This window comes from Pseudonaja textilis, chromosome 2 (assembly GCF_049901715.1).
Source record: "Pseudonaja textilis isolate UNSWEBS1 chromosome 2, rPseTex1.2, whole genome shotgun sequence".
In the NCBI taxonomy this organism is placed as follows: domain Eukaryota; kingdom Metazoa; phylum Chordata; class Lepidosauria; order Squamata; family Elapidae; genus Pseudonaja; species Pseudonaja textilis.
The window spans coordinates 127,354,930-127,382,567 of NC_141991.1; the positions used below are offsets into that span (position 1 = coordinate 127,354,930).

The 27,638-nt window shown below is 44.1% G+C and overlaps 1 protein-coding gene across 2 annotated transcripts in view; it reads right to left on the minus strand.

Moving 5' to 3' along the window:
- Positions 1 to 24,660, minus strand: part of ASIC1 (acid sensing ion channel subunit 1) — a 224,358-nt gene extending 199,698 nt beyond the window's left edge. The window contains exons 1-3 of one of the 2 annotated variants that reach the window (XM_087922991.1): positions 24,596 to 24,660; positions 22,939 to 23,362; positions 16,637 to 16,832 (exon numbers count right to left, since the gene is read on the minus strand). In XM_087922991.1, coding sequence (XP_087779117.1) covers positions 16,637 to 16,832; positions 22,939 to 23,303 — 561 coding nt within the window. In that variant the 5' untranslated portion in view covers positions 23,304 to 23,362; positions 24,596 to 24,660. Of the gene's footprint in view, positions 1 to 16,636; positions 16,833 to 22,938; positions 23,363 to 23,625; positions 24,052 to 24,595 lie in introns of those variants that run through there. The other variant, XM_026717477.2, reaches the window with a different exon arrangement.
- Positions 24,661 to 27,638: the final 2,978 nt, after the last annotated feature.

A 27,638-nucleotide genomic window follows, 5' to 3' on the forward strand; every position in this document is an offset into this window, starting at 1 on the left:
GGCCACGGGGGGAGGATGGTAATGTAATGACATCATCAGTGTATACAAAGCTGAAGTTCTGATTTCCCCCTCCCCCCTTTGGGGTTGTTTGAAGGGAAATAAGCATGTTAAATTTGGGTGAAGCATAACATTTATCAATCGTGTCTTAAGGTTTAAAAAAGGCCCCAAAACACATATCTTTTTTTTATTTTTTTCATTTTACTTGGCAATGAAGTGAGGGATGCTGGGGGAGGGAGTGGGCAATTCAGGAACTCCAGAAAGAGTCTAGATGAGCTGTCTCTCTCCTTGGCTTTTGTTATTGCTGACCAGGGTATCCTTTTGAAACCTCAAGCAACTGGGGTTTGGGTGGGACACTTTGCTGTACTTTCTCTCTCGTTACCTATCAGAAGAAGGTGGCATTAGGAGAATTCTACTTGATATCTTGGGGATTTTAGCTAACCCACTTGTTCTAGGGAGTTCTTCAAGGACCTCCCATGTTTAGCATCTATATATGAAGCTTTTGTGAAGGATGCTGAATGCCCATTCAGCATCCTTCACAAAAGCTTCATATATAGATGCTAAACATGGGAGGTCCTTGAAGAACTCCCTAGAACAAGTGGGTTAAAGACTCGCCCTTAGGAAGTTTATGAAACCCAGCTCTGTTACTCCTTGCCTGCAAGTTCAAAAACCTCAATGTGCCTCCAACTTGTAAAGGAATGAAGGTAGGAGAACATCTTTTTTTTGCAAAATCTAGACAGGAGGGAATTGTTAGTAAATCCCAACTAGATGACATCTTCCACAGTTAATCCTCCTTGTTTCCCAGCGTTGATGCTAACTTTTCCTTTTCATGAACTTGACATGTACGCAGACAAAAATCCATTAGGGAAGGGAAAAAATGAATCAGCATTGAAAGTTGTTCAGAAAAAAAATCTCCATTGGGAAGCCTCCTCAGTCCATTAGATTCAGTAGAATTTAGTTCTAAGTAGCAATAGCAGTAGCACTTAGACTTATATCCCACTTCATAGGGCTCTACAGCCCTCTCTAAACGGTTTACAGAGCCAGCATATTGCCCCTAGTAATTTGGGTCCTCATTTTACCCACCTTGGAGGGATGGAAGGCTGAGTCAATATTGAGCCTGGTGAGATTAGAACTGCCAAATTCAGGCAGCTGGCAGTCAGCAGAAGTAGCCCTGCAGTACTGCATTCTAACCACTGCCCCACCGTGGCTCATTAAACATGCTTAAAAGTTCTACCATTAACAGAGTAATCAAGTAGGATTTATTGATTGATAGTCTTAACTGGGAGATCAATAAAACTCATTGAACCAAAGATCTGGATCTTTCTCTGGTCCACCGAGCTCCAGACACAACATCCAACGAACAAACAGAGGCGATGAAAATCTTGTGGCTCGAACACAAATTATAAATGCTCCAAGGCTAACTTTTCCCTGATGCTTGGTTATTAGCATGTTGGTCCCCACGAACTGATCGTAGATGGAGTTGGGACAGTATTCTCTTGCATATGAGATTGAGGTGAGGTTCTTCATCACGGTCCTCATAGAACCAAAGAAAGGAGCGGGTGCTCAGCTTCCCAACTCAAGGCCTGGCAGAGACTGAATTCTTGTAAGCAAAACCTTTTCTCTTGGTGGCATTGATCAGCCAACGTTTCTTGCAAAGAAGCACACTTACCATATAATTTCCTGCTGAAGTTAGCAAGAGAGAAAGCAGCGTCTACTCTATTGTGCAACAGATCTTGCAAGCTGCCACAGCATGAAACAAACACTGTGCCATACAGAGCAGGGTGAGGTGATGGGGTGGAAGAAAGACTGAGAAGCTAAAATGAGTGACTAGAAATTATATTCCACTGATACACCAAGCATTTTGATGTCTGCTTCTGTTTTTCTACTGTTTGTTTTTCTCACTCTGGCTGGGTTTTCTGTGCCTGACATCTCATTATAGCTGTGCTCCAGGAGAAAGAGAGACAGAAGAGGAGAAAGAGCCTTCTCCCCCCACCCCACACACAACTGAGTCTCCCTCCTGGAATGAGCTTTGGCTATCAGCAAAACATGTTTCTGGAGAAGGAGCAAGAGGTAAAGAAATACAAGCAGGATGGTGCTAGATGCAGAGAGACGTGAGGCGAGAGTTCAAGGAGAGCAAGATGCGGAAAGATGGACTGGACCCACTGACAACAAAGGGGACAGAATGTTGGGCAGAGTAGATAGAGAGAAAAGAGAGATGGAAGAAGATTAGATTGCTCAAGGAAGAAGCAGGATTTTCTGACAAGTTTTATTCCCCTCTGTGCCAAAACCAGCCAAGCAATTGAGTGGGCCTTGGCACTCAGCTTCTGCAGTCACAGATAAAGGTCTGAGCCTGGTGCCCAGGTACGTCTGCACTCTGCTCCACTATGGAATTATCTTCCTGACTGCTTCTGCTGCCAAGCTCCTCCCTTAGCTTGGCAGATGCTGAAATGTTTAGCAACCGTAAGACTTGGATTCAAGATCAAGGATGTCCTCAGGTAAATGTCTGGGATTGCTCTCTCATTCTCTTCCAATGCTCACTCTGGCTAGTAGCTGCAGGATGACTGTGAAACCGCTATTTAGGATGTTTACTTAGTTATTGCTGAAATTCTTTCCCATAATGCCCCGAAGAATTCAAGCCATCCAGTCCACTGGAGTGCTGTAGGGAAGTGTAAAACAGCAGCCTTTTCTCATCCCTCTAGCGGCACAATGGCCTCGGGGCAGCATTTGACACTGGGCATTCAGCTAGGATGTGAGAAACAATAATTTAATAAGATATTAAATTTCTATGCCACCCAATTCCCAACTCTGGATGGTTGCTAGATGTAGGGACTCTAGGTGTTGCTAGATGTTGGTGCCAAGCTTGGAGGTATTGTTGCTTAATTTCTGGAGATAATCTCTTTTTCTAAAATTTGTTTTGAAAGCCTAAATACAGACCCAGAAGCTTAAGTCAGGGGCATCTGAGAATCCACAGAATATCTTGAAAAATATACCCTTGGAAAAGATACCCTTATGATCTGTTTTTAGTCCTGAAACCCACCACTGACTGCCCCACAATCACTTATTTTATAAATGTGCATGGGAGAAAACTGGCTTTAAAAATCTCAAATCCATTTCTCTCCCCCCCCCCACCGCCCCTTTCCAAATGATCTTTAAGGCAATTATTTGCTTTTCTACGTTTTAAGGATATACATGCTTTGCTAAGATATTTTTTAAAAACAACAACCCTCCACTGGAAATTTCACCCAGCATCTCTGGTCTTGATAATTTTTGCCAGCACACAATCTCTTTCTCTTTGGAAAGCTGTCTCAATTAGATTTTTCTGCTCAGCAGCCTTTACTTTATGTCAGAATTCCTGCTATTCTCCAAAGATGATAGCGGGCCTGCTGTATATGTACAGCCTTCAACACACATTATGCTATATTGCCTGTTTTTACTCAGCTCCCAATAAGAAAGGGAGACTATCAACTCATAAAACATTTCTCTGGTCTTTTAAGAGTTGCCAGCAGAAAGGGAGGGGGGAAGCAGTGCTTAAATGTTTTCATAGATAATTTCTAGGTGACCAACACCAAAATTATAACTGGAGAGCATGATTGATGACTCTTGGCTATGGATGTGTCCCATTGGAGAATACGAATTATGATACACTCAGGGGGTGGGGGAAGACCAGTAGCAATGGTGAAATGAATGATGTGTCTCAGAGTTGGCTACACCCAGGTAGCACCGGCATGTTCACTCTTAATAAATCTTCTTTAAGCTCTGAAAGATCTGGCTAGAGGCTCATGATTTAAATGGGGGTGAATACTGGAACCCTGACAGAGACCTTACAACAAGATCTAAGGTACGATTTTCAAGCTTTAAGATATGTAATAGGGATTCTTCATCCATTTACAAGGAGGGATGGATAATGCTATTGTGTACTTGGTTCACACGATGGCTCTGGATGTGGTTATAGCTGAATGGAGGAGGACTTTTCTTTTAGCTCTTTTTTAAAGCGAAACAATGCAGCTTTTGTTTAGATTTTTTTTGTCTGGCATGTTCTTCTAAGTCTTCCCACAATGAATGAATCTGGATAACAGTAGAGTAATAACTTAGCAAAGGAGGGACATGGATAGACTATGCCAACGCTAGATGAAGAGCTATTTAGGTAAACCAAAAAAAAAAAAAGCATGCAGTCCAGCTGTTGGGTCTATATGCATACAGCGAATAAAGATATCGCAAAAAGATGAGACGTTTTAACCCTCTGCTTAAAAATCCCACCTTAGACACAAACACAGAAATCAGCAGTGAAAATTTCATAGGAAAGCTAATGGACTACATCTCCAATCCAATGCCTGATCCCTGGGGGGTCAGCTCCACTGAAGTTTGATATGCTTATTCATGACTGCAGAGGTTCAACTTGTAAAACCCATTACGGTTTAATGGAAGATCTTCACCCAGTTGGAAGACTACTGTACCCTTTTAATTAATAATGCAAACAATCATGCAGGGAAGTGTTTTAAATTGCTAGCATGAAGCCAGAAACCCATCAGAAGGAAGGAAACACTCAGACCCTGTGTGATTATTCTCTTTCTATCCCCCCTTTTTTCCCTCTTAGCATTTTCCCCACAAGTATGGGGTCTACTTTTTTTGATCACTCAGATGTTTGGTCCATTGCTTATGATAGGAATTGATTAACAAACTTATCACCCAAGCCTGACATTTTGGGCCAAGAGTGAATGATAGGCTCAAAGTCACCCAGATGGTTTTCATGCTTGAGGCAGGATTAAAATTCAGAGTTTTCTGGTTTATAGCCTGGTGCCTTTATCGCTAGGCAAAACTGGCTCTCCCTCTTCATATCAAATTCTTGTTACAAGTACATCTTTCACAAACAACATTTGAAAACCTCATTATCACTTCTTTACTTGCCATAATTAGGACGGATCAATTATTTCACTGCATCAAATGACTTCATTATTCTAGATCTTGAAAAAATATCCCAAGGCTGTGTTCTCATAATTTCCCTTTTACTTTACTTTGGGAAGAGGGCTGGAAGGAAGCTGGATGTGTTTCTCACAAAACAAAGTAATTCTTGCTTTTGTAACAATGCAGCTCTACTCAGTTATAAACTCGGTTACATTCAATGGAATTTACCCATATGAAAGCAGACATATGACACTACAACCTAAAAACTTAAATTTCTTATGAGTTGTCTCATTAATAAGCAATGCTGGAGCCACACTTGGCTGGTGTAGGTGTGAGCTATATACTAAGAACGAACGAATGACTCCAAATCCACCCTGCTATAATACTACCTTACACTACAGACACACTACTTAGCATTTTAATTTGCAGGAACAGCAAGAATTTTGAGAATCTATTCTGTGGGCTGTTCCCTGCTCTGAAATACTTGCACAGATTAACAGACAGGATTAGCACTCCCTCAAAAGATTCGAAATACATATAAAGGAAGACGTTTTAGACACTCCTACTCGTCTGATTTGCAACCTCCTCTGTGGAAAAAAATCAGAGTCCTGCTACCACACGTTCTTCCTGCTGAAATCAAGACAAAAGATTCAAAATCAAAATTAGAACAGGCTCTAGAATGAAGATCAAAAAGCAATGGAAGACACCAGTGTATTTTAAGTGACATTCTTCCTTGTCTGAAACTGTATTTGGGTGAACATTCTTCTCTCTGTAAAACTTAACTTGCGATTTCTTTGATCAAATAGGGGCAGGGAACCTTTTCCCCAAAGAGATTACTGTTTCCAATCAACAAATGTAAATCAAGCAGATACCACGGCTCAGTACCAGAGATGGTATTCAGCAAGTTCTGACTAGTTCTGGAGGACCGGTAGTGGAAATTTTGAGTAGGTCAGAGAACTGGCAAATACCACCTCTGACTGGCCCCACCCCCATCTATTCTATGCTTCCCGGGTCCCAGCTGATTGGCTGGGACTTCTTTGGTTGCCCTGCACAGGAGAACGGAGCTGGAAAGCAGGTTAGTGGGATGGGGAGGGAATGGAGATTTTACAGTATCCTTCCCCTGCCACGCCCACAAAGCCACGCCCACAAAGCCATGCCCACAGAACTGGTAGTAAAACCACTACGTCAGTATGGTGTCTAAGTGCAAAGGTGCCACTTCTTGGAATGCCGGCTGAGTGCATTTTTCCCCCCCTTAGAATTCCTGGAGAAGAGGCCATGTTTTTGCATGCTTTTGAAGAACAAAAAAGGCAAGACTTTCCTCTATAAGGGGCTGTTGAGAGAGACTTAAACTGCAGCCACCTTCAACAGCTGATATTGGTATGTTGCATTTTTAGAATAAACTTCATCTCTGATTCAAGCAATTGTCTTCTTCATTCTTGGATTAGAAATAAACCTGGTAAGAGTTCTCTCTGTCACTACTAAGATTTCTTAAAATTCATTGATGAAATGTAAATAGGGCAGTTTTTGGTCCTAAAAAAAGCATCAAATGAATATATATTATAACTCAGGAGTCCTCAACCCACGGCCCATAGACTGGTACCAGTTCAGGGCCCATTGGGAACTGGACCACACAAGTGAAGGCGAGTGTGTGAGTACGCAAAGCTCCATTTGTGCAAGCGGTGTGTGTGTGCATGCAACCATTCCCTCCCCCCAGTGCCGTCACCTCTGCTGCTGATCCGCGTTGCCCGAAAAGTTGGGGACTGCTGGTATAACTGATTAAAACCAAAATAAAATAGAAACCATAATTAATACACTTAAAAAGTCTTTCTGTTTAAGTTAGCCATTTGCCATAAACTTAAACAGGGAGAGAGCACTCAATCAAACTTTCCTAGGGAGGGAGTCCACAACTCTGGTGCCCCTACAGAACAAACCCGGGATTGCTTCCTGACCAAGCTGATAAAGACGCTTCAGTACAAAATACGCTATGTGAAAAGCGTGTCTTCTTTTAATGTGTGTATCCATGTGTCCAATCTCTTTTCTTCCAGCTTTGAATCATTGGCTTTGAATTAGACATGGGGTATGTTTCAGAGGTTTTGAAAGAAGGATAGCTTATGGTCAGACTATGCTAGGTAACCTGTGCCCATCCATGTGTTACAAGGGTCCAGTTTCCATCAGCCGTGGCCAGCCCTGACAAGCATCGGGATATTTGAACAAAATTGGGGGGGTCACAGTTCTCTTTGCTTTCCACATGAAAATTTTGAAATTCAGACTTAGCTAGAGAAGGAGGTGTCGGCTGCTCTACTGCAGGAATGATCTAAAGACCAAGATCTTGGAAGTAGGGGAATCTCATTAGCCTTTACTTGAGAGCTTCTTGAAGAAGTCTTGTGTATTTCCCCAGTGCTGAAAATCTTTATTTCACTTAGATTATTCCCTCTAAATCCTGGCTTCTAAATTTTCAAGGACCATAGTATCTAGGGAAACATATGACAAGATTTTTTGTGTTCCCATATTTCTGTAATTTTATTTATTCTTTTATATCTCTCTTAAATTGATAAACTGTACTCTTCTCCAACCAAATTCTCAGAGCGGTGCACAATATAAACAACATAAACAATATAATAAAAACCTGTAATATCAGAGCAAAAATCATATCGCACAATAAAATGTGAAAATATCTCTGCTATTACAATGAAATAATGATATAATACACAAGCGTAAAAACACAGAAGATTAAACCATTCTTTACCCAAGCCGTACATAACAAAGGAGCCAGTCTCATCTCCCTCAAAAGGGATTTCTGCAATTGGGGCACTCTTGATTCACATTCACAAAAATCCTACCTTTCTATGTGGCAGTACGTGTCACAGGGACTATAAATTACCTCTGAAGAGGTTCATAGAGCTAGAGACAGTCCTTCAGAGGCACCACACTGTTACAAAAATTAACACTGGGCACATTAAGCATCTGGAGGACGACGGGCCTTCTCCTTTTTTTTTTTCTTAAGGTACAAGTTTGTAGTTTTTAAGGAACTGAAGGTAAGGTGGCTGCTTTTTGTGCAATTCCTGATCAAAATCTCTCAGAAGCTATAAGCAAGCAGAGCAGGATGCCCACCAGTCATAAGGTAAGATAGTATCAGACATCTTTCTGCTAACCCCTTGCCCTAAAACTTATATGTTTGATTATCTCTCACTTTCATTGTTGTAACCTTTCCCCTCTGGCCTTTTTCAGTCACCCTTCTGTCCTCTCAGCTCTCTTTGAACCTCTCCTATCAAAATTATTTATTACTTCTTTTGTTTAGGCCTCTGTCGAGCCTGAGGCCTCCCAACTGCATCAACCTCAGCTGAATCAAGTTCTAGTGCTTTTTTACATCCTCCACTCTATTTCACTTTTCCTCCTTAATACACACTGTGCCTTTCCTCTGCAAATGCCACAATTTCCTTATGGGCTTTGGTTGTACTCTTAGAGCAGTGATGGCTAACCTTTTGGGGCTTGACGTCAGAGGCGGGTATTCAGCAGGTTCTGACCAGTTCTGGAGAACCGGTAGTGGAAATTTTGAGTATTTCAGAGAACCGGCAAATACCAGCTCTGACTGGAGATTTTACAGTATCCTTCCCCTGCCACACCCACCAAGCCACGCCCACAGAACCGGTAGTAAAAAAAAATTTGAGTTCCACCAATGCTTGGTGTGTCAAAAATTCAGGAAATGCCTGCTATTTACTCTCTCGTTGGCATCTCAGAGAGAGAGAAGAGAGGGGAGGAGGGAGAGAGGGAGGAGAGGGAGAGAGAGAGAGAGAGAGAGAGAGATGCCAGCAGAATCAAAGTAGGCATTTTCTGAATTTTTGACACGCAAGCCCAAAAGGTTAGCCATCACTGCTCTAAGAATGCTCTAAGAATGCTCGGATGAAAGAGAAACAATCCATAGCGAAGAGTAATAAATTAAATTATTTAAATGTATTACTTCATTGATAAACACATAATTGTAAATATTTATCAAAACACCAATCTGAACCTACTCCACAAGGCCTGGAAACTTCGGAGAATGCTCTCTTATGAGTTCTTGCGGTCTTTGAAAAGCTCTCCCTGTTCTCATGCCCTTTTCAGACGCTCCGGAGGCCTTGTGAGAGGGCCCTGCTCTCTCTGAAGTTTCTGGAAATTGTGTGAGAATGCTTGCATGGTTTTTGGAGTCCACAAGAGGCCATGTTAGAGCAGGGCCCTCTCACGCGACTTCCAGGGGGTCCAGGGGCTTGGCATGTCACCAAGAACAGCAAGGTGTGTCAACTGTGACTTACGTGGCACACAGACTTGCCATCATGGTCTTACAGCCAATGTAAATGTAGTCTTTTTATTTATTAAATTTATTTGCCGCCCATCTCGTCTCACATTGTTTTCACATTGTTTGCCCGAGGAGGCAACTGGAAAAATCACCTTTGGGACAACCATAACCTGGATGACTGAGAATCTCTACAGACTTTTAGCTATACAATTTGGGACGAACATCCTATGAATGGTATTGGGAGTAGAAATGGATTTCCAGAGGGGGGAAAAATTGCAGACTACAGGAACCAGGAGCACTACTCAGGTCACTCTGAGGACACAGATAAACCTCCAAGTGCTCCAACGACCCTCTAAAATGGATGCAAATAACCAGCTGCCTCAGGGGTGGGATGCTACCGGCATAACAACCGGTTCGCTGATTGCACATATCCTAAGATGAAAGTAAAACCTCTGAGCCTCTCAGCTGATTAGCAGGGCAATGTGTTTTGATGCACCCAACAGTTGAGAGGATAAAAAGGACCTAGGAGTCTGGGCAGGTAGGAGGGCCCAACTGAAGATCCTCAGAGCAAGTCAGACTGAACCGGTTCTATGACAGCTGCTCTTCGGAGCTACCGAAGGTATGCCTGAACTGGTCCGAACCGGTAGCATCCCACCCCTGAGCTGTCTGCAAGGGGTATAAATCCTTCCATCCCCCCATGCTTCTGTCAGAGCTGAAGAAGCTTCTTGGATGAGAAGTGAAACATCTTCAAAGAGAAAACAAGAGAGTCCAGTTGCCTCCTGAAAAAGCACCTTGGTTTATGTGGGTTACTTATAATATTAGGAAGCCTTTCTCCTTGCAGTATTGCAAATATGAAACATAGAACAGCTGAAGGAGGCTAAGGTGGTGGATTAATGCCTGCCTCCCCACCTGCCATGCCCCTCCCTACACGCCATGCTCCTGAGCCATAACGCACCTGCAACCAACAATCCATGAAATGAAAATCAATTACACACTAGAAAATTTGTTAACAAGTGTTTGGTCCTTTGTCCTTATTCCCAATCGCACAATCAAGCTTTACTTGTAAGCAGTGGTGTCTGGCGACATTCTTTCCATGTCAGCCTTGTTTCTCTTTTTTGTCTTCCAAGGTTAGTTTGGCTCTGTAAAATCACTTCTTAGGAGCAAAGGCCTTTAGGAATCAACTCTCCCATGCACTAATCCCATGTAACATGTGTGGGAAACTGCATACCAATTCTGCGCTATGTAGGGCTTCCACGTGAGAGAGGCAGACTAGCCTGCAGGCAATCCAGTAATACCGTTCTGGTATTACTTCTTGATTCTGGTAAATCAAACAAAAGTAGATAATTCTATTCAGTCTATGTAATTAATGCAGTACCGAGAATATACAGTTGTTCCATTAAATGTCACATCTCCATATCCCTCATGGAAACTTTCCTTTCCACCAATTTGTTTGGATCAAATACCTGAACTTGTATGGATCATTTGCTCCTTTGTGAGCTGACGGATCACACTGGGGAATTGCGTTTCTCATTTGCACACAATCTGTGGATGGCAAAACCTTCGTGGATCCCCGCAGATCTACTTCCTAACCTGGAATTCTTCATTTCATTTCATTTTTTTTTCCATGCTCCCTCACAATGGAACTTGACTGAGCCATTACTGGAGATCCTCACTTTTGTTTTTTGTTTTTTGGCTCTGATTTGCCCTTTAGAAATAAGAGGCTTAAACAGCTAAACCACTTCAGCAATGGCAACAGAACCCTCTGAAGTTTCTCTTTGGATGAGACAAAGCAGCAATAGTAGCCCAACGCAAAAGCAAACACATATCAAGCTGGTTTATTTTTCCCCATGATATCCAGAGCCAATCATAGCAAAGTGGAAACCTCTGTTCTGCAACAGTCTTGAAGCTCTAACTTCAGCCAAGAGCAGTAGGCATCAAAACAATTCAGGGGTACTAATAAACATATCTCATATCTTCCATTCCATATCAATACCTGTATCTAGCTACTACTACCAGAGGCTTCTTTCTAAAGGGACAGCAAATTGTAGAAGCTGGAAAACAGCCACTTTCTCCCGTAACAGTTTCCCTGCCTGTTGTTTATTTAATGCTGCATATCCCTCCCCCAAACAGAGCATCTTTCCAAAGCCACAAACATGCACGGTTCAGCTTGGGCCACAATGCCTTACTGTGTCCACACAGTTGCCATAGCATTCATTGCCATACACCTAGGCAAATCCAGGTTTCCAACAGATTAATTTTTTTTTGCCTTTGAGGATACAGAATGGTAAATTTATTTCCTCAGCAGCTATTTGTTAACTCTGCTCTGAACCATCCACGATCTTTATGGTTCTTTATACAATGGAGACATCACGGTACAGTGGTTAAGATGCTCGACTAGGAGCAGGGAGATTCGGGGTCTGGTCCTCTCTTAGGCATGGAAGCTAGCTGGGGAATCTTAGCCCAGTGACTCCCTCTCAGTCTCAGTTCAACCTCCGCCTTTGCCACAAACCAACTGATAAACAAATCCTCTTGTTGCGACATGCAACTGATAGCTTTTCTGGAAGAACTAGCTGAGCACAGTGCAAAACAAAGCACACTTTGCAAATATATGGGAACGAGAAGGAGACAGAGGAAGAGAGAGGGGAAGAGGAAGGGGAAGAGCAACAACAAGATGGAATTGCAAGCTCCACCCATCAGAGATAATAGCATGCTGGATTTACATAGTCTTTTAATCAATAAGTTTGGAGCTGGAATTAATCCCATTTAATAGAGACATATAGGCATTAGCATATACCAAGGCACCCTGTGTACTGGATGCAAAAACACTCTAAATGATAAAGTACCCGTTGCCCAAGTTCCCAGATGTTGCCCTAAGACGAGTCCTACTGAATCAGTCTAAAGCTTTTTCTCTCCCAACATTCTTCATCACACAGAACTCAGATGTCTGTAGGAAACTCATCTCCAGGGTATAAAATGTCTTCAACTGTTCCTTCATAGGAACTCACATTTTGGACATGTTATATTTGGTTCTCAAAGTATATTAGTTATTCAAAATAATTGTCTTTGATTCCTGTATATATTTCCCACAGCGGGTTTTTGTTTTTTTAAAAAAAGCAATCGTTTAAATTGATTAAATCGGTGGGTAATTATTTCATCATTTAACTATGTCAAATGGTATTAACTAAACTTAGAGTAGGTGTCATCAGCTTGGACAGAAGGCACTGAATTAATTATCCTGCATGGTCCTGCTGTCACCCTGCAGTGAACCCACAATGGCTCAAAATTGGAAGCAATCATTGAGGAGCACACAGCTGGGTATTAGGGAACCCTTCCTGCATTTATTACTATTCTAAACAGGGTAGCATGGGTGATATGCTGCCCCACTGAGTTATGTGATATGGGAGTAGGTTAGTGTAGGATATGAAAACAGTTTGGGAGGGATCTGTGAAATCTCAGAAGATGCTGATGTTGAGCAACAAATTCCTACAGCGATGGGTTATTGGTGGGGGTATGGCTGGATGCAATGGTCTTGCCCATCCAGGAGAAAGGAGACTCATTTTGTGGAAAGCGCCTGCTTCTAAACCATCCGCCTCCTTTCTGGGTCTGGAAGGTGGCCTCAGGCTATTGCTGTTGAATGTCACGTTTCTGTGTGGTAAGACCACATTCATCCAAAACCTGGTGGTAGATGAATGTGCAGACCTGCCAGGCATCATTGAAAGGAAGCACAATTGGACACAGACATGGATATAACCATGGCAAGATTTACCCTTCTCTGTTTGGGTCAGCAGCCCCAACTCCAAGACCAGGGGGAGTTGGGGCTGCATTCTGTGACACCTTAATTGTGATTAGGTATACTTTTATAGATAACCAGGTATTTATAGATAACCAGGTGTTGAATGCCTGAGAGTTGAAGTTGGGCCATAGAGTCAAACTATGGCTGCTGATATGTACTGATCATTCTGCTACCCAGCAGCAACCCTGCCTGAACAATTAGATCTCATTGCCAGGTTGGCGTTGGAGTCCCAAAGCCATTAGAAATGGGAGGGTTTCAGTAATGCTCTAAGTGTAGGATTTACATAGGACTAGCATGGCACGTCCTCCATGGTAACTATGAGTTTCTCCCAGATGACTTCTAGGCTGGCAGACACAGGCAGTCGTGGTGTTAGTTCTGGTGTTGACCTTAGAGCAGATGAGATGTGTTTGGGTGTTGGAAGACAAGATAATCAGGTCAGGTTGTTATATGGTCGATATGTGGATTATGTTCTATCTCTGCAATGGTGTGGAATAAATTAGGGTGGCCTGATGGACCCTATGGGTTTTCTAAAGATGCATGGGGGATTTTTCCCAGGGACCAGGCAGAAAGGTCTGTCGCACGCTTTTTCGAACTCTGGAACTCAGAGATAGGAAAGGTGTTGGACAAGACTGCTCCCATGTGGCCTCTCTATAGTCACTGATCCTGCTTCTTGGATAATCAAGGGTCTCCAGAAGCTGAAGGGTCAAAAGAGATGCCTAGACCAATATTATGAGAATGAAGAGTGGATGCAACTAAACATGGGGTTGTTAAGAACAGATTCTTGTCCAGTGCCTTCTACAAGCTTATCCACAACCTTCTGCTGAGGAGCAGGTGGGAAGTTTTTCTTGCAGGCTGCTGTGATATGCTTTTAAGTCCTTGTTGATAAAGTTGCTCATATTCATTTTATATTGGATGCCATTTGATTTCAGTACAGCGAGATTAGTGAGGTTATATCTTGAGAAATCACCCTGGATTCTTTTGAACTCACAGTCTAAGCAAGTGGAGAGGGTAGCTTAGGATCTACCATCGTGCATTGGACCCAGAAACTTCATTTTGGAAAGGAAAAATGCCTCATTAGTGGAAGGGGTACAACTATTTGCCTTGATGGAGGCAGTAGTGTGTCCCTCGTAGCAGAGGATCTCTCAAACAGCAATTTTTGACAACTTTTGCCCATTTTCTAATCTTCTTATTGGGGGGGCGGGATTTTTGAAGAAGATAGTGTGGCTTCAGCTGTCACACAGCCTAGATAAATGAATTATTTAGATCCCTTAGACTTCGGCATGGGTCATCAGGAGCCACATGAAGGGAGTGCATATCTGGTACAATGGGGCATTTTGGTGGCATTGAATAATATCGACTGTGGTATTTTGTACCATTTGTGAGGCTGAGGGAATCATTTTATGGTGATCCTGATCCTTCCTAAAAGGGCAGTTCCAATTGGTAGTTGGAAGGGAGGAATAGTTGAGCTTGTTGAACTTATAGCTGAACTCATCAAATTTGCAGACAACACCCAGCTGAGGGGCATAGCTAATACTTTTTGAGGATAGCCTCAGAATGATCTTGACAGACTTGAGCAGTGGGCCCTATCCAACAAGATGCAACTCAGTGATGAGAAAAGTAAGGTCCTGCAATTAGGCAGGAAAAATAGAACGCACAGGTGCAGAACAGGTGGTGCTTGGTTCAACAATAGTAAGTATGAGAGGGATTTAGGTGTCCTAATGGACCACCATTGCAGCGTCCCTCCAAATATCAATGCAATCCTAGGCTGCATCAACAGAGGGATAGTGTCAAGACAATGAGACGTGATAGTACCATTTTACACTGCACCGGTGAGACCATACTTGGAATACTGTATCCAGGTCCGGACACCATGATACAAAAAAGATGTTGAGATCCTAGAAAGGGTGCAGAGAATAGCAATTAAGATGATAAAGGGTCTGGGGGCTATCTTGCACGATGAACAGTTGAGGAACCTGAGTATGTCTAGCCAATCAAAGAGAAGGCCTGGGGGGACGGACATGATAACTGTCTTCTAAAACTATAATACGCTATCACAAAGAAGAAGTGATTGACTTATTCTCTATAACACCAGAGGGCAGGGCAAGAATGGATGGAAGCCTGTCAAAGAGAGACACAGCCTAGAATTAAGGGGAAAAATTCCAACAGTGAGAACACTTCATAAATGGAATAGCTTGTCTCCTGGAGTTGTGGATCTCCATCGGTGGAGGTTTTCAAAAATAGACTGGAGAACCATTTGGCGGGGATGGTATAAGACTCTTGCTGTCAACTTGAGCAGGGAGTTGGACTAGAAGACCTCCAAGGTCCCTTTCAGACCTATGATTCCATTGTACATATTCTGATGTGTGGCTGCCATAGAGTTAGGTTCTCTCTCTGATGCCATTTAATGGTTACATAAATTGATCAGTTGGAGTGAGCTGCTCTTTATGTGCCGATTATATTCAATTATATACTGCTATCCCAGGCAAGGTTGGAGATAAGAGAGGAAGTCCTTGGTTTTTTCCTAAAAGTTGTGAGGGACTAAATGGAACATACAGGGGGAAATTAGTCAAATTAGTTTGTATGGAACAGCAGCAGCAGCAGCAGCAACAACAAAATCAAACTGAATCAGAATAAGATGGAAGTGCTGTTTGTAGATAAACAGTCTTTCCTTCTGTTCTTAGTTTAGGTCTAAAAGGACCACACTCTCCTTAAAAGATCAGATCTGCAAGGGAAGGTTATCAAGATTCCTGCTTGAACAGTAGAGGGAGACCATGACTATGGGAACTTTTGCACAACTTCAACGGTTGCAGTGCTTTTTCAAAGAGGAAGTCCTTCTGACGGTGACTCATGCTCTTGTTGCCTTGCAATCAAACTGCTGTAATGCACACTACATGAGGTTGCTTTTGAACACAATTCAGCTTGTAAGGGTCCTGCTGCTGCTGCTGGAGGTGTGTTATTTCTACAGCATTAACACCTGTGCAATTGTCACTGCGCTGGTTGCTAGTAGGTTTCTGGGTCAAAATTCAAATAGCTAGTTTAAAGCACTTTTAAAAGGCACAGCTCCTGCTTACCTTGAGGTCCATCTCCTCTGTAAAATGTGAGGTCTTCTCAAAAGAGGATGCATTGGATCTCCATCTCAAAAGCAAGCAAGAGGCCTCTTTTGGGGGAATAGCCCCAAACTGTGCTTATCCCTTGAGGTCCATTTCATACCCAAATTGTTGGGGTTTTCAATAGACTATTAAGACAGCCTCTTTTTCAAGAGGCATTTGGGTTTATCTTCTATTTTCTATTTGGGTTTTTTTGGTTCCATTTTATTTTGTCTGATCACAGCTTTTATATAATGTGGGCTGAGGTTTGTTTGTTTGCCTGTTTTCTTTTCTTTTTTTAATCGCTACATTTTTTAAAATTCTGCCTGTTCTTGCAAAACACTTCAAGTCAATGTGCTGTATGTAGTAGTCTATAAGTTTATGTAAGCAATAATAAAGAAATAAGCCTATCTTCATTGTCACAACAAGTCAATACAGCAGACTGCTTCCTCTTTTCTCCACAATGATGCCAACGCCGTGCACAACACAGGTTCTTCTCTCTATGGATACCCAACATCACGATCCAAAAGTAATGCTTGCTCCCTACCTCACCATCTTCAGAGAGACAAGAAGCCAAGCACTCACCACTTTGAAGTCAGCGGGGCCACATGGTTCCCCACGGAACAAGCAGGAGAGCAGCATTTCCTGGATATCATGGCCAGCTCGGTCCGAGAACTCCCGCATGTTAAAAGGTTTGGGCTTGAAGTTGCGGAAATTTGCCTTCTCCTGCAGGATCTGCAGCTGTTTTTCATCAGCCATTTGGGTGTCTGGAATCTCATACCTGAGAGGAAAAAAAACAAACAAACCCAGAACATAGTCACAGGGGTTATATCGGTTGAGCTGGTTCAGTTCACGGCGAAAGCACCCGAGCCTCCGATGCTCCCAGGAAAAGCACCTGTAAGATAGGGTGGGATGGTCAGATGGATGCTGGAGATACACCTGGGACTTCTCAGTTCCAGCAGTGAAAGCACAGTGTAATTAAAACCTAACACTGAGGCTCTTCTCTGAAGATAAGCAACTGTTCTTCACTCCTTGCAAGACTAACCAGGCATCTTCAGATTATATAATTACTCCTAAAAAAAGGAGAAAAAAAAACCAGCCACTTGCCACTGAGGCAGCTTTTCCATTCTCCAAAGGCATAACACATTTTACATTAGCAACCAAGACGCCGTTCTCCTGCACGATAGCTACACACTACCTCCCGCCCCCCACAAAAAGGCAGATATCGGCTGTTCCCTTGATTTTATGACAACTCTTGTCATAAAGAAGGGAGTGCATGTGAAACAGTGAGGGGTGTAAGTGTACTGAGTTTATATTCTGGAAAGAGGCAGTCAAAATGTTTAGGCATAGCCTTGCACACATTTGTGTATGCATTTACCCCCTTCACAGCCGGTGGATGTTTAATACCAATACACATTGTCTCCGCTTCATTAACAGCAGTCGAGTCATGTCTCTTTGGGGAATCGAAGCAGTGGTTTTCAATACTTCCTATCTCCCCGGGGTACAGGATGTGCCAGCTTTAATGTTTCAACCCAGCCTCTTCTTCATTAGCTTGCTTGGTGGATGAGGTTCATCCTTTGAAAGGATAGAATGAGCTCTGAATGAGACCTGAGAAGAAAAACGTGAATATCCCAGGCCAAAAGCGAACGACGCCTTTTATTTGAGCAGAGAAGTGGAAGTTCAGCTGGCTTGAAGCCTGCACTAAACAGTGTCAAAAGCCACGTTCCAAATGTGGCAGGAGTCAAGATGAGATGTGATGGTGGTGGGAAGGCATACAGTGAAGCATCGGGGGCGGGGGAGGGGGAGTGTTGTTTAATGGGTGTCTTTTGCAAGGCTCAAGGCACCTAGTTCCTTCTTTTGAGGTCTCCAAACTCAACTCCCACCACAACAGTTTGGACTCTGCGGTTAGTTTATTTATTTATTAAATGTATATCTTGCCCATCTCAGTCTACAACGGGACTCCAGGAAGCTTACAATTAAAATAATAAATGTTATACTTGACAAGATTGGGTAGGTCCAGAACCAGAAAGGCCACAAGCCAGAATGGTACAGGGGTGGCCTCTTCCCTATGAGTCCACCAGCCACCTCCAGCACACAGCACTTCCATCAGGACCCCAAGTCAGTTGGCAGAGCCTGGGTTAATGCCCTTGCAGAAGGCCAAAAGGGCAGTGGCTACACTAGTTGCTTTCCTGCCGTACAGGAATGCTCTCTGTTCTCCTACTAGGACAGCCATCAAAACGCTAAAATTCTGGCATTTGAATAGTGATTCTTGAGACACCTTTAATTCCCAGAGTCTCACTTTGTTTTAAAACTAGTTTCTTGTCTATAAGGACTAGAAAAGAATGGTCAATGCTTGGAAAAATGGCAAAGGTTCAGTGAAAGCCCTGAAGAAGCTTTCTAGTGGTCGAGAAGACAATTCAGGGCCTTCTATTGTTCTATAATAGTTCTCGAGTACCAGCCACCCAATATATACGCATATGCCAAATCAGTGCAGGTTGCAAATGCAAAATTTGGATGTTGCCCAGTTTGTCTGCACCTGTTCAACAAAACAGGCTATTAGAATCAATTAGAATTGCAAAGTACGCTGGTGAAACCTGGAATAATGTCTGTCCCTAAATCTCCAACATACACAGATGTGTAATGGTGGCTATAAGTACTTCTAGTATGGCCTGCAACTTACGGTCCTTTTTGAGAAAACCATACCACACTGGCAGGTCAAGCTACTGCATATAAACAGGGTGCAAACCCCAAAATTATGACGTTACTTAGGTAATGAAAGGTCTGCAAGCAAGCAAGCAAACAAACAAACTCAAGAGTACATCAAGGACTCCATAGTTCAACCCTGAGCTACATATATCCTCTTCTAGTGGCTTTTTTTGATAACCCAGAATTGGTAGACCATTTTGAATGACCCCCGTACAGATCCTGTTTATATGAAGAGGGGGTTAGATTGGGATGCTGCAGCTATTTAGTGGCCAGAAAACACTGGCCAGTAACACTTGCCGGTACGACATTTTATTCGCTTTTGGATGACTTAGGCGAGCAGGATCCCCTGGAACACTTTTGATCGTGTCTTTGATACGCTGATTTCTGCGTGTCTAAATTACTTTCTATTTGCAAAAAGGAATCAATAAGGGTTATAAATAAAATAGCAGGCATTTAAGCAGATTTCTGAAGGGAATGAACAGGTTGCTGGGCATAGGGAGCAGAATGGAGGCTTTCCCTGGCTGACCAGAGATGGGCAGAATGACACCATTCCAAGGAGCCCTGTAACATTCAATTGTATAGGATGGATTCACTGGTATTACTTGATTGACATTTCTATCTAATGATTTCAAGATTCATTTAAACTCTGACGGGTGAAGTTTGGAAGATGTCATATTTGGATGGCCCCAGACTGAGAAAACCTGGCCAGTGCTGTGGGACTAATGTCAACTAGTAGCCCATTAGCTTCTCAGCACTTAAAGGAATTAGTATCTGGCTGGCACATTTTTTGGATGTGAAAAATACTGTAATTTTTCAGAGCAGCCTATGGCCAACCCTAAATGTTGCTCGGCTGGACAAAATTAAAGAATAAATCGAAAACATATTCCCCATCAAGAAACCAATACATTTGATTCTTGGGATAAGCAAATCTACCAGGGTTATGCATATGTTGCTTATTTCCCATAAATATGCAAAACTGTATGCAACAATCCAGATCCCAAAACCATCTTTCCCCTGTAGTGGAACAATGGGAAAAGGAGAACAGTTTATCACTAATCTTGTGGTGTGGAAGTGCAGGAGTGTCAATTTTGAAGCTCCTCAGACATCCCATTCTTGGTTTTGGGCAAGGCTCCTTCTGTCATAAGAACCAAGAACAAGAAACCATAAGGCTTCTATATCACCACCCAAAACCAACACATATACAGTTATTGTCTACGAGAGCTTTTAAAACCCCTGATGTATTAGCAGATGGCATATTTTGCACGTATAAAGAACCACATTAGATGAGTGCCATGGGTCGGACTGCTACAATTACATAAATGCAAGCTGCCTATGCTACCCCCTTTTCTTGTCTTTTTCCCAAATTACAGTTGTGGAAAAGAATACAATATATATTCATATACATATTATTTTAGGAAGCAGGTAGCAAGAAATCCAAGCCATACTGCCTACAAGGAGCAAAGACAGGCTACCAAGTCTGCCCTAAATTTTGGATTCGACCCCCACAAGAGAGATTCAGAATAAAGTGACAGAAATATGCTTAGCTGATGGTTCCCAGATTTGGCCATTTCTATTTTTATTTACTTATTATATTTTTCTTATCCCACCTTTATTACGTTATAAATAACTCCAGGCAGAGAACATACCTAATACTCCTTCCTCCTCCTATTTTCTCCACAACAACAACAACAACCCTGTGGGGTGAGCTGAGCTGACAGAGTTATGACAGGCCGCAAATCACCCAGCTGGCTTTCCTGCTTAAGGTGGCACTAAAACTCACAGTCTCCTGGTTTCTAGGCTGGTGCCTTAAACATTACACCAAACTGGCTCTCTTCATTGGCATGAAACCCAACTGATTAGATGGACCACTGGCTTAGCTCAGGGCAGCAGGTTTTTCATTAAAATGCCACGTGTTAACTTACAAAACCAATCCCGACTAAATTAACGACCATTAAATTAGGCAGTTTTAAAAAGAGGTAGAGGCAAAAGCATGGAGAAGCTGTCTACCCCAAGCTCTGAGCCCTGACAGCTAAACAAAGCCTCCATGATCAGTGGCAATCTACCACCACACCTCATTAGGAAAGGCAGGGCTGGAAGAAAGGCCAATTGTTTTTAATGTCTGTTTTTAGATTTTTAAATTTTCCACTACCATCTGGCTGGCAGTTACTAGAAATAGGGCTTGATTTTTTTTTTGTTTTAGTCCAATCCAACTAGTTCTTTTTTGTGTGTGGGGGGGTTATGTTCTGAAATAAAGGACGATTTGTTATGCTCTATGAAATAGTGCATTTTGGCCAAAGAACAGCTCTTAAAGGAACGGGGGTGGGGGGGGACATTTTGTAAAATTTGCTTTTTTCCCATGATTCAGTACTATAGTTATATTTGTCTACTCCACTTGGGTAGAGAGCAGGTAGCAAGACAGGCAATGGGGATCAGTTGCTCCAGGCAAGTAGCGAAATATTTGTCAAGCAATAATGTCAATTTTATTGTCAAGCAATAAAATTACTCAGATAAAGTACAATTCCAAGAACCATGGACTTCAATAGAAAAAAGAACGGAGAAAAATCATTCTGATATTGGATGCACTGAGAAAATAACATTCTGCTCCAGCCTCTTAATCGTGAAAATTCCTCCGTTATTTTAAGTCCCATCACTTGAAAAAGATCCCATCCCAGTAGCAAGCTTTGCAACATGAGGATCAAAGTACTAGCTCTTCTCCTCCCTCCATTTAAATTTCATACCATCCTGAGTTAAAATCTATAAAAACTAATTGACAGAAAATCTCACCCTCTCCTTCTGTGTTTAGGAATACAATTGAACCAAGTTACAAGGAAGCACCTGGCTGAGGCTGGCCTAATCAAATTGACCATTACCTGGTTTCAGGTATTTACTAAGAACCTGGTTAGTCCTAGATGGGAGACTGCCCGGTAATCCCAAGACAATAGACTGGGAAGTCAAAACAAATCCTGGATGAAAACACTAGCCAACCACTTTTGTGTGGTTGCCAAGAAAACAACACAGATATGTTAATTCCTAGGTGTCAAGCTCAGTTCAAGGGAGATGTTACTTTATATGCTGGGGAGTTGCAATTCTCTCCAGTAGAGGGCAGTAAAATGCTGAGATGAGAAAGATGAAATTGGGGTGGGTTTTTTTTTTTTTTAGGGGGCTTCTTGGAATCCTGACTTGGGAGCTGTTTTTTTGTAGCCCTTAGAAAACATAGCAGCCTCAGCTTCCAAGGGCTCAGTTTCCTCTCAGAAGGGGTTGCTCCTCTGCAGCTGATATCCAGGACGCCCAAACTCTGATTCCCCCTCTCAGGCTGATTCGTGACTGGCTACAGATCTCAGCTCCAGGAGTCTGAAAACAGGGGAGTTCAAGCAGCAGACAACATTAACTGCCTTGTGTCAAGGATACATTCAGCTCTACAATAAATACTCGTGGTTCAATCCACAGCATGGGAGCACATCACCCTTAAAGTGCATGAACAGAGTAAAATAGGGAACACAGGATCAAGGCAGGCTCCGTGTGGGGGCCATAGGGGACTCTTCGCCACAAGCAGGTGGCAGACAGCTTTTACAGTGATATGCATTGCATCTGAAAGGAGTCAAGTACACGGAGCCACCTGACTGTCTTGAAGAAGAGCTGGCAATGTTCAGGCATAGGAACTCACTGGGGTGACTTGAAGCAGACACGATTTTAGTCCTTCCTACCTTACAGGAGTGTGACTGTGGGGAATCAAAGGGGCAGATAACCTGGGAAAAGGTCAGCTGACAGACACAAACCACCTCCAAAGCCTTATGAGATCCAGACCAAATATATAAAGTCAAATCTCCCTCAACTTTTGGATTCTACTCTTGCGGACTTTATAGACACAAGCCACGCCGTTTTCTTGACAACAATACGGAAACTGTATGCCGTTCTGCCAAAGCTAAATAGCTCGTCACGCAGAAGCACTCTCAAATGTGTGTCAGATCACTATATGAAAATATACACGTTGCACACTTCAGTGCCCAGTTCAAATATGTCCCAACACACACACACACACACACACACACCATCACCACAAGTGCGCCAACTGTTGCACACTATCCCAGAGATGCTTCGGGACCTCTGGCTTCGCACACGCGCAGGTCATGGGGGTGGGTAGGCTGGGGTGGTGGTTTCTCCCTCCCCACCCTTTGACCCACCTGTTATTGAGCAGGGCGAGGAGCTCCCCAGCATGGTACAGATCATTCTTGGTCACCTGGCTGAAGCGAAACTCGTTGAGGTTGCAGAAGGTGATGGCTGGGAAGGTCATGTGGGTGGTAGCCACCTCGTCCAGCTTGGTGACGTGAGGGTAGAGAAAGTAGTACTGGATCCTCTCATTGCAGACGAAGACCAGCACGGCGAAGGAGCCCAGGAAGCACAGGGTCCAGAAGATGCGCTTGACCGACAGGCGCTCGTAGGAGAAGATGTGGGACAGGCCGTGCAGCGTGGAACTGCTGGCAAATGCCTCGATGCTGACCGGCTGCCCGTTTTCCACCTCCTCCTCGTCCACCTTCAGGTCCATCATGGTCAGAGCCGGAGCAGGGCGAAGGGTGGGGTGGGGGAGGGACGGGGGTGGAAGCCGCACTAGATGGAAAGGAGACAAGCGCTCAGGATGAGTCTCTGGCCAGCTCGGCCGTTATCCCCAATTGGGAAAGATCTAAACCCAGCGCCCCTTCCCTTCCCTTCCCTTCCCCAGCTATTGTCTGGAGGAGATTTGCTCCCAGGCGTTCTCCTCTCCTCCCTGCCCTCTTCCAGCCAGCCTCCATCCTCCGCTGCACTTTTAACCCGGGCCGGAGGGAACCTCCCCCTTCTTCTCCCCCACCCCCAACATACCCAGCAAGCCAAACCTGAAAGCAAGGCCAGCGGCGGCAGCGGCCGTCCGTCCGTCAGTGTTCAGCGGCGGCGGCGGCGGCGGCAGCAGCAGCGGCGGCGGCGGTTTGCCGCCTCAGCGGTTTGGGGTTGCCGGGCAAGGCAAGGCGGCAGGCAGGCGCGAAGACGCGGCTGGAGAAGCGAGCGCGGAGGCTGGCCGGCTGAGGCGGCACTTGCCGCTGGAGGGCGGGGGGTGGCGGCGGGAATCCTTTGCCCGCCGCTGCTGCTGCTGTTGCTGCTGTTGCTGCTGCTTCTGGCCTCGCCTTCGCGCTCGGGAATCCAAGAGAAGCGGCGGTCGCCGGAAAGCAGCCTGCGGAGAGGCTCAGCGACCAGCGGCGGCGGCGGAGGCGGCGGCGCTGCCTCTCCTCCAAACACATGGAGGCTCCTCGGTGGCGTGGCGAGAGGGGCCGTTGCTTTGGGGCGGGGAGGGAGGGGGTGAGCGGGCGGCGGGAGATGATCGCGCCTGCCGGCGAGGCAGCAGGGTCTGCGGGGAGGCACTGCGTCCGAGACGAGGGCGGCAGGGCCCGGCTGCGCTACCCCGGAGTCTTGCGAGAGAGCGCCGGGTGGTGGTGGCGGCGGCGGCGGCGGCGGAGGCGGAGGCGCATGTGTGTGTGTGTGTGTGTGTGTGTGTGTGTGTGTGTGGATGTGTATCCTTGTGTGTGCGCGCACGCCTGTGCGGGAGGAAGAGGAGGAGGAGGAGGAAAGAGGCTCGGAGCCGTAGAAGTGCCGGGCTGAGATTGCAGGGTGGCTGTGTGTGTGTGTGTGTGTGTGCACGTCGGCGGCGACAGCGATGCTGCGTGAGTGTGCGGCGCGCGGCTTGTCAGAGGCTCCCCTTACTCTTTCCACACCAACATTCCCCCCCTCCCCGAATTAAAGCCAAAGTTTCCTTCTCGCCTCGCCCCCTCCCCCCCTCACTTCGCCAACAAAAATCAAAAGCCAAATCCGCACCGTCGGGAAGCGAGCAAAGCCCAGCCCGCACTTAACGTGTCCACAAGGTCTCGTGAAGTGGTGTTTGCAAGTGGCGAGATGCAGGTCTAAGAAATAACTGGCGGTCCTAGGATCGTGTTTTTATAGGTCTGGCCGTGTTCGTTGTAAGGGTAGGCTTTCCTCCAAGGGCTTTGCTGTGGTTTTCCTGAGCGGGATTTATTCTAGATTTAATGTACTAGATACAAATGGTCTTGTCACATGACACATACAGCAGTTGCTTTGCATGGAAAGTATACACCAGGTAACATCTATGGCGTGAGAAGGTCCTCTCAAGTTTCCACTCCGGATTCTCTTCACCACGCATTCTTTATGTTTGTCCTCGTTCAGTGGAGGGGTGGGGGAGAGTTGTGTTTGCTCTAGCACGAATAACACCTTTTAAGTGAGATCTGGTCACACTGTCAGTTGCAAATGAAATCCAGAAAAGTGTCTCTCATATCTCTATCCACTTTAGTAGCTGAATCTTCCCGGAAAAAAAACAAAAATAGACAGACACAAAAATCCCCTTCCCTAAGAAGAAATTCAGCTTGCAACCAGCAAAGAAGCAATATTAATTGGGCCAATAAGGAGATTTCATTCTATGACTGCATTCTCTCTCTCTTTTTTTTCGTGCTAGCAATGCCAATATCTTTTTATTCAGACATGAAAGTCAGTCCTTGATCAACAACTCATTTCTTGATTACACTGTGTAGTACTAGCACTTGTAAAGGATTCCTCTCCCCTGATGTGCCAACAGACTTCTAAAAACAGAGCAGCTAGTCCCTGTTGAATTCTCTGTCTAGTAGTGAAAAATGCTGTTTTGTCGCTTCAGGTAGCTGGCTAAGACAGTTTTACTGGGGGAGGGAGGAGAGCCTCCTACGCAGGAGGTGACTGTGTCCTTTGCTATAGAAGATGTATGCAGCAAGAGTCAGCAATTTAGCAGAAGGAAAACACTGCTCAAGAGCCTTGAGAGCACTTGATTAACTGCACTTTCTTCCCTGCTACTCAACAGAGCTGTCATTAATGTGAACATACCAATAGGCTTGGTCTTGGTCCAGCGAAATCAATAGCTTTAAAGAAACAGGGGCCTGGAGACAGAACTGCAAGAGCACGGAGCCTGTGAAAGAAACACACAGATAAGTTCCAGTGAAGCATTTGGGTAGGTGGGAAGAAGAATCTCGTTGCCTCGTTGCACAGCAGCATCCGAAAAAGGCACAGATGCATCTGGGAACACATGGCGGTGGCCTTGGTTTCTTCTTGGTGCAGAGCTGAAAGCATGCATTGCACAAAGAATGTAAGCAGCGCTGGCTTTTTTTTTTTTTTGCACTTGCATTGAAAACCGGGACTACAATTTTGCATTTCCTTCTTTTATTTGGTTAAAAAAAAAAAACCAGCTGTCTCCATTAAGTAGACAACAAACATGTTCAGACTGGATTGAGAGGAGAACATCTGGGCCTGCTGTGCTGGGCAGCCTTTGTGCTGTAAGTTACAAAGCTGTGCTCCAATTTTGGCTGCCTTCTCCCCCGCCCCCCATCCTCCTTGTGAGCCAGGAGAGGCAATCGAACGCTCGCCCCATCTTCCCTGTGCTTTGGCAGAATTAACCAAATCTAGAAGGTTGGCCTATGACCTGTCACAGCTGTTGCCGTTGGGGCCTGATGTGCAATTTAAGAATCAAATAAATGCCATGATTTATTTATTTAGTATTCATTATCTATTTATTTATCATCTATTAATATTTATATGCCTTCCAATAGCAAACAGTACTCCGGACAGCTTGTAATAACAGCCAAAGGATAAAATGCAACTATTAATAAGAAAGATTATAATGGATTATAAAATGTGCAGAAATATTCGACTAGTGGAACAAAACAAAACCACTTAAGCTGTTCTAAGAGATGAGTCATAGGTTTGGACTTCAAATAAAAGGTTGGAAAGACCTGGTCAAATAAATTTTTTCTCATCCTGAAAAACACACATACCCTAAAAAGTGTTCATGTGCAGAATGCCTCCTTCAAAAAGCCTTTTCATAAATCAGGGGTCCTCAAACTTGACGACTTTAAGACTTGTGGACTTCATCTCCCAGAATTCCCCAGCCAGCCTGGGGAATTTTGGGAGTTGAAGTCCACAAGTCTTAAAGTCACCAAGTTTGGAGATCCATGTCATAAAGAATGTCTGGCTCATGGGATGTTGCTGAACCAAAATTTTGAGCAACAAAGTCAGCAGGACCAATAGGGATCCTAGAAGTTGTATTTAAGCATCATTAGGTCCTCAGTCTCTTGTCTTAAGATCCAGGTCTTAATAGGAGCCATGTTCCTGTCTCTGCAGATGTCAGCACCAACCCAAGCTGGGTAGTTCTGGAAAGCAAGATTGGCCTTAATCTCTTCTTGAATCATTTAGAACAGTCCCCAATCTTTTGGGCACCAGGGACCTGTTCTGTAGAGAAACTGCTTTTCCACGGACTGGAGGATGTGGTTTTGAGTACTGCCTGCATCCTGTGGACGAGGCTTCACTTGTTTGCATGGTCCAGATGCTGGCGTGTCACAGCCCGGTGCCATCCATGGACCGAGGGTTGGAGACCCCTGACAGAATCCCTGAACCGTTGGCAGGATTGGAAAGCCAAACAATGTTCTAAAAGGATAATGGACTTTATTTCTGTAACACCATAAAGAAAACTACATGGGTGCAGTCATCCAAATTACGTTTGCCTCAAATGGGCCTTTATCTTTCAATAATATGCACAAGCAAGCAAGCATTTAGGTAATTAAGTCTCTCATTTGATTATGGCTTTTTGGTATCCAGATAAAGAGATGGGATTTTGCAACTTCGGCATGCTTCAGTTTCTGGCTGTCCCTCTTTCTTCCTCTGGTCTAACCATTTAAGCCTACTTCCATTTGAAAATTAAATGCAGACCAGAACCAAGAAATTTGAGACTGAATTGAACTTTTTGGCCAAAGAAAGGAGCTTCCCAGTGCCCAGCTCTCCAGCCCTCCTAATCACTAGTTGTTGTTTTTTTCTGCACTGGTCAAAG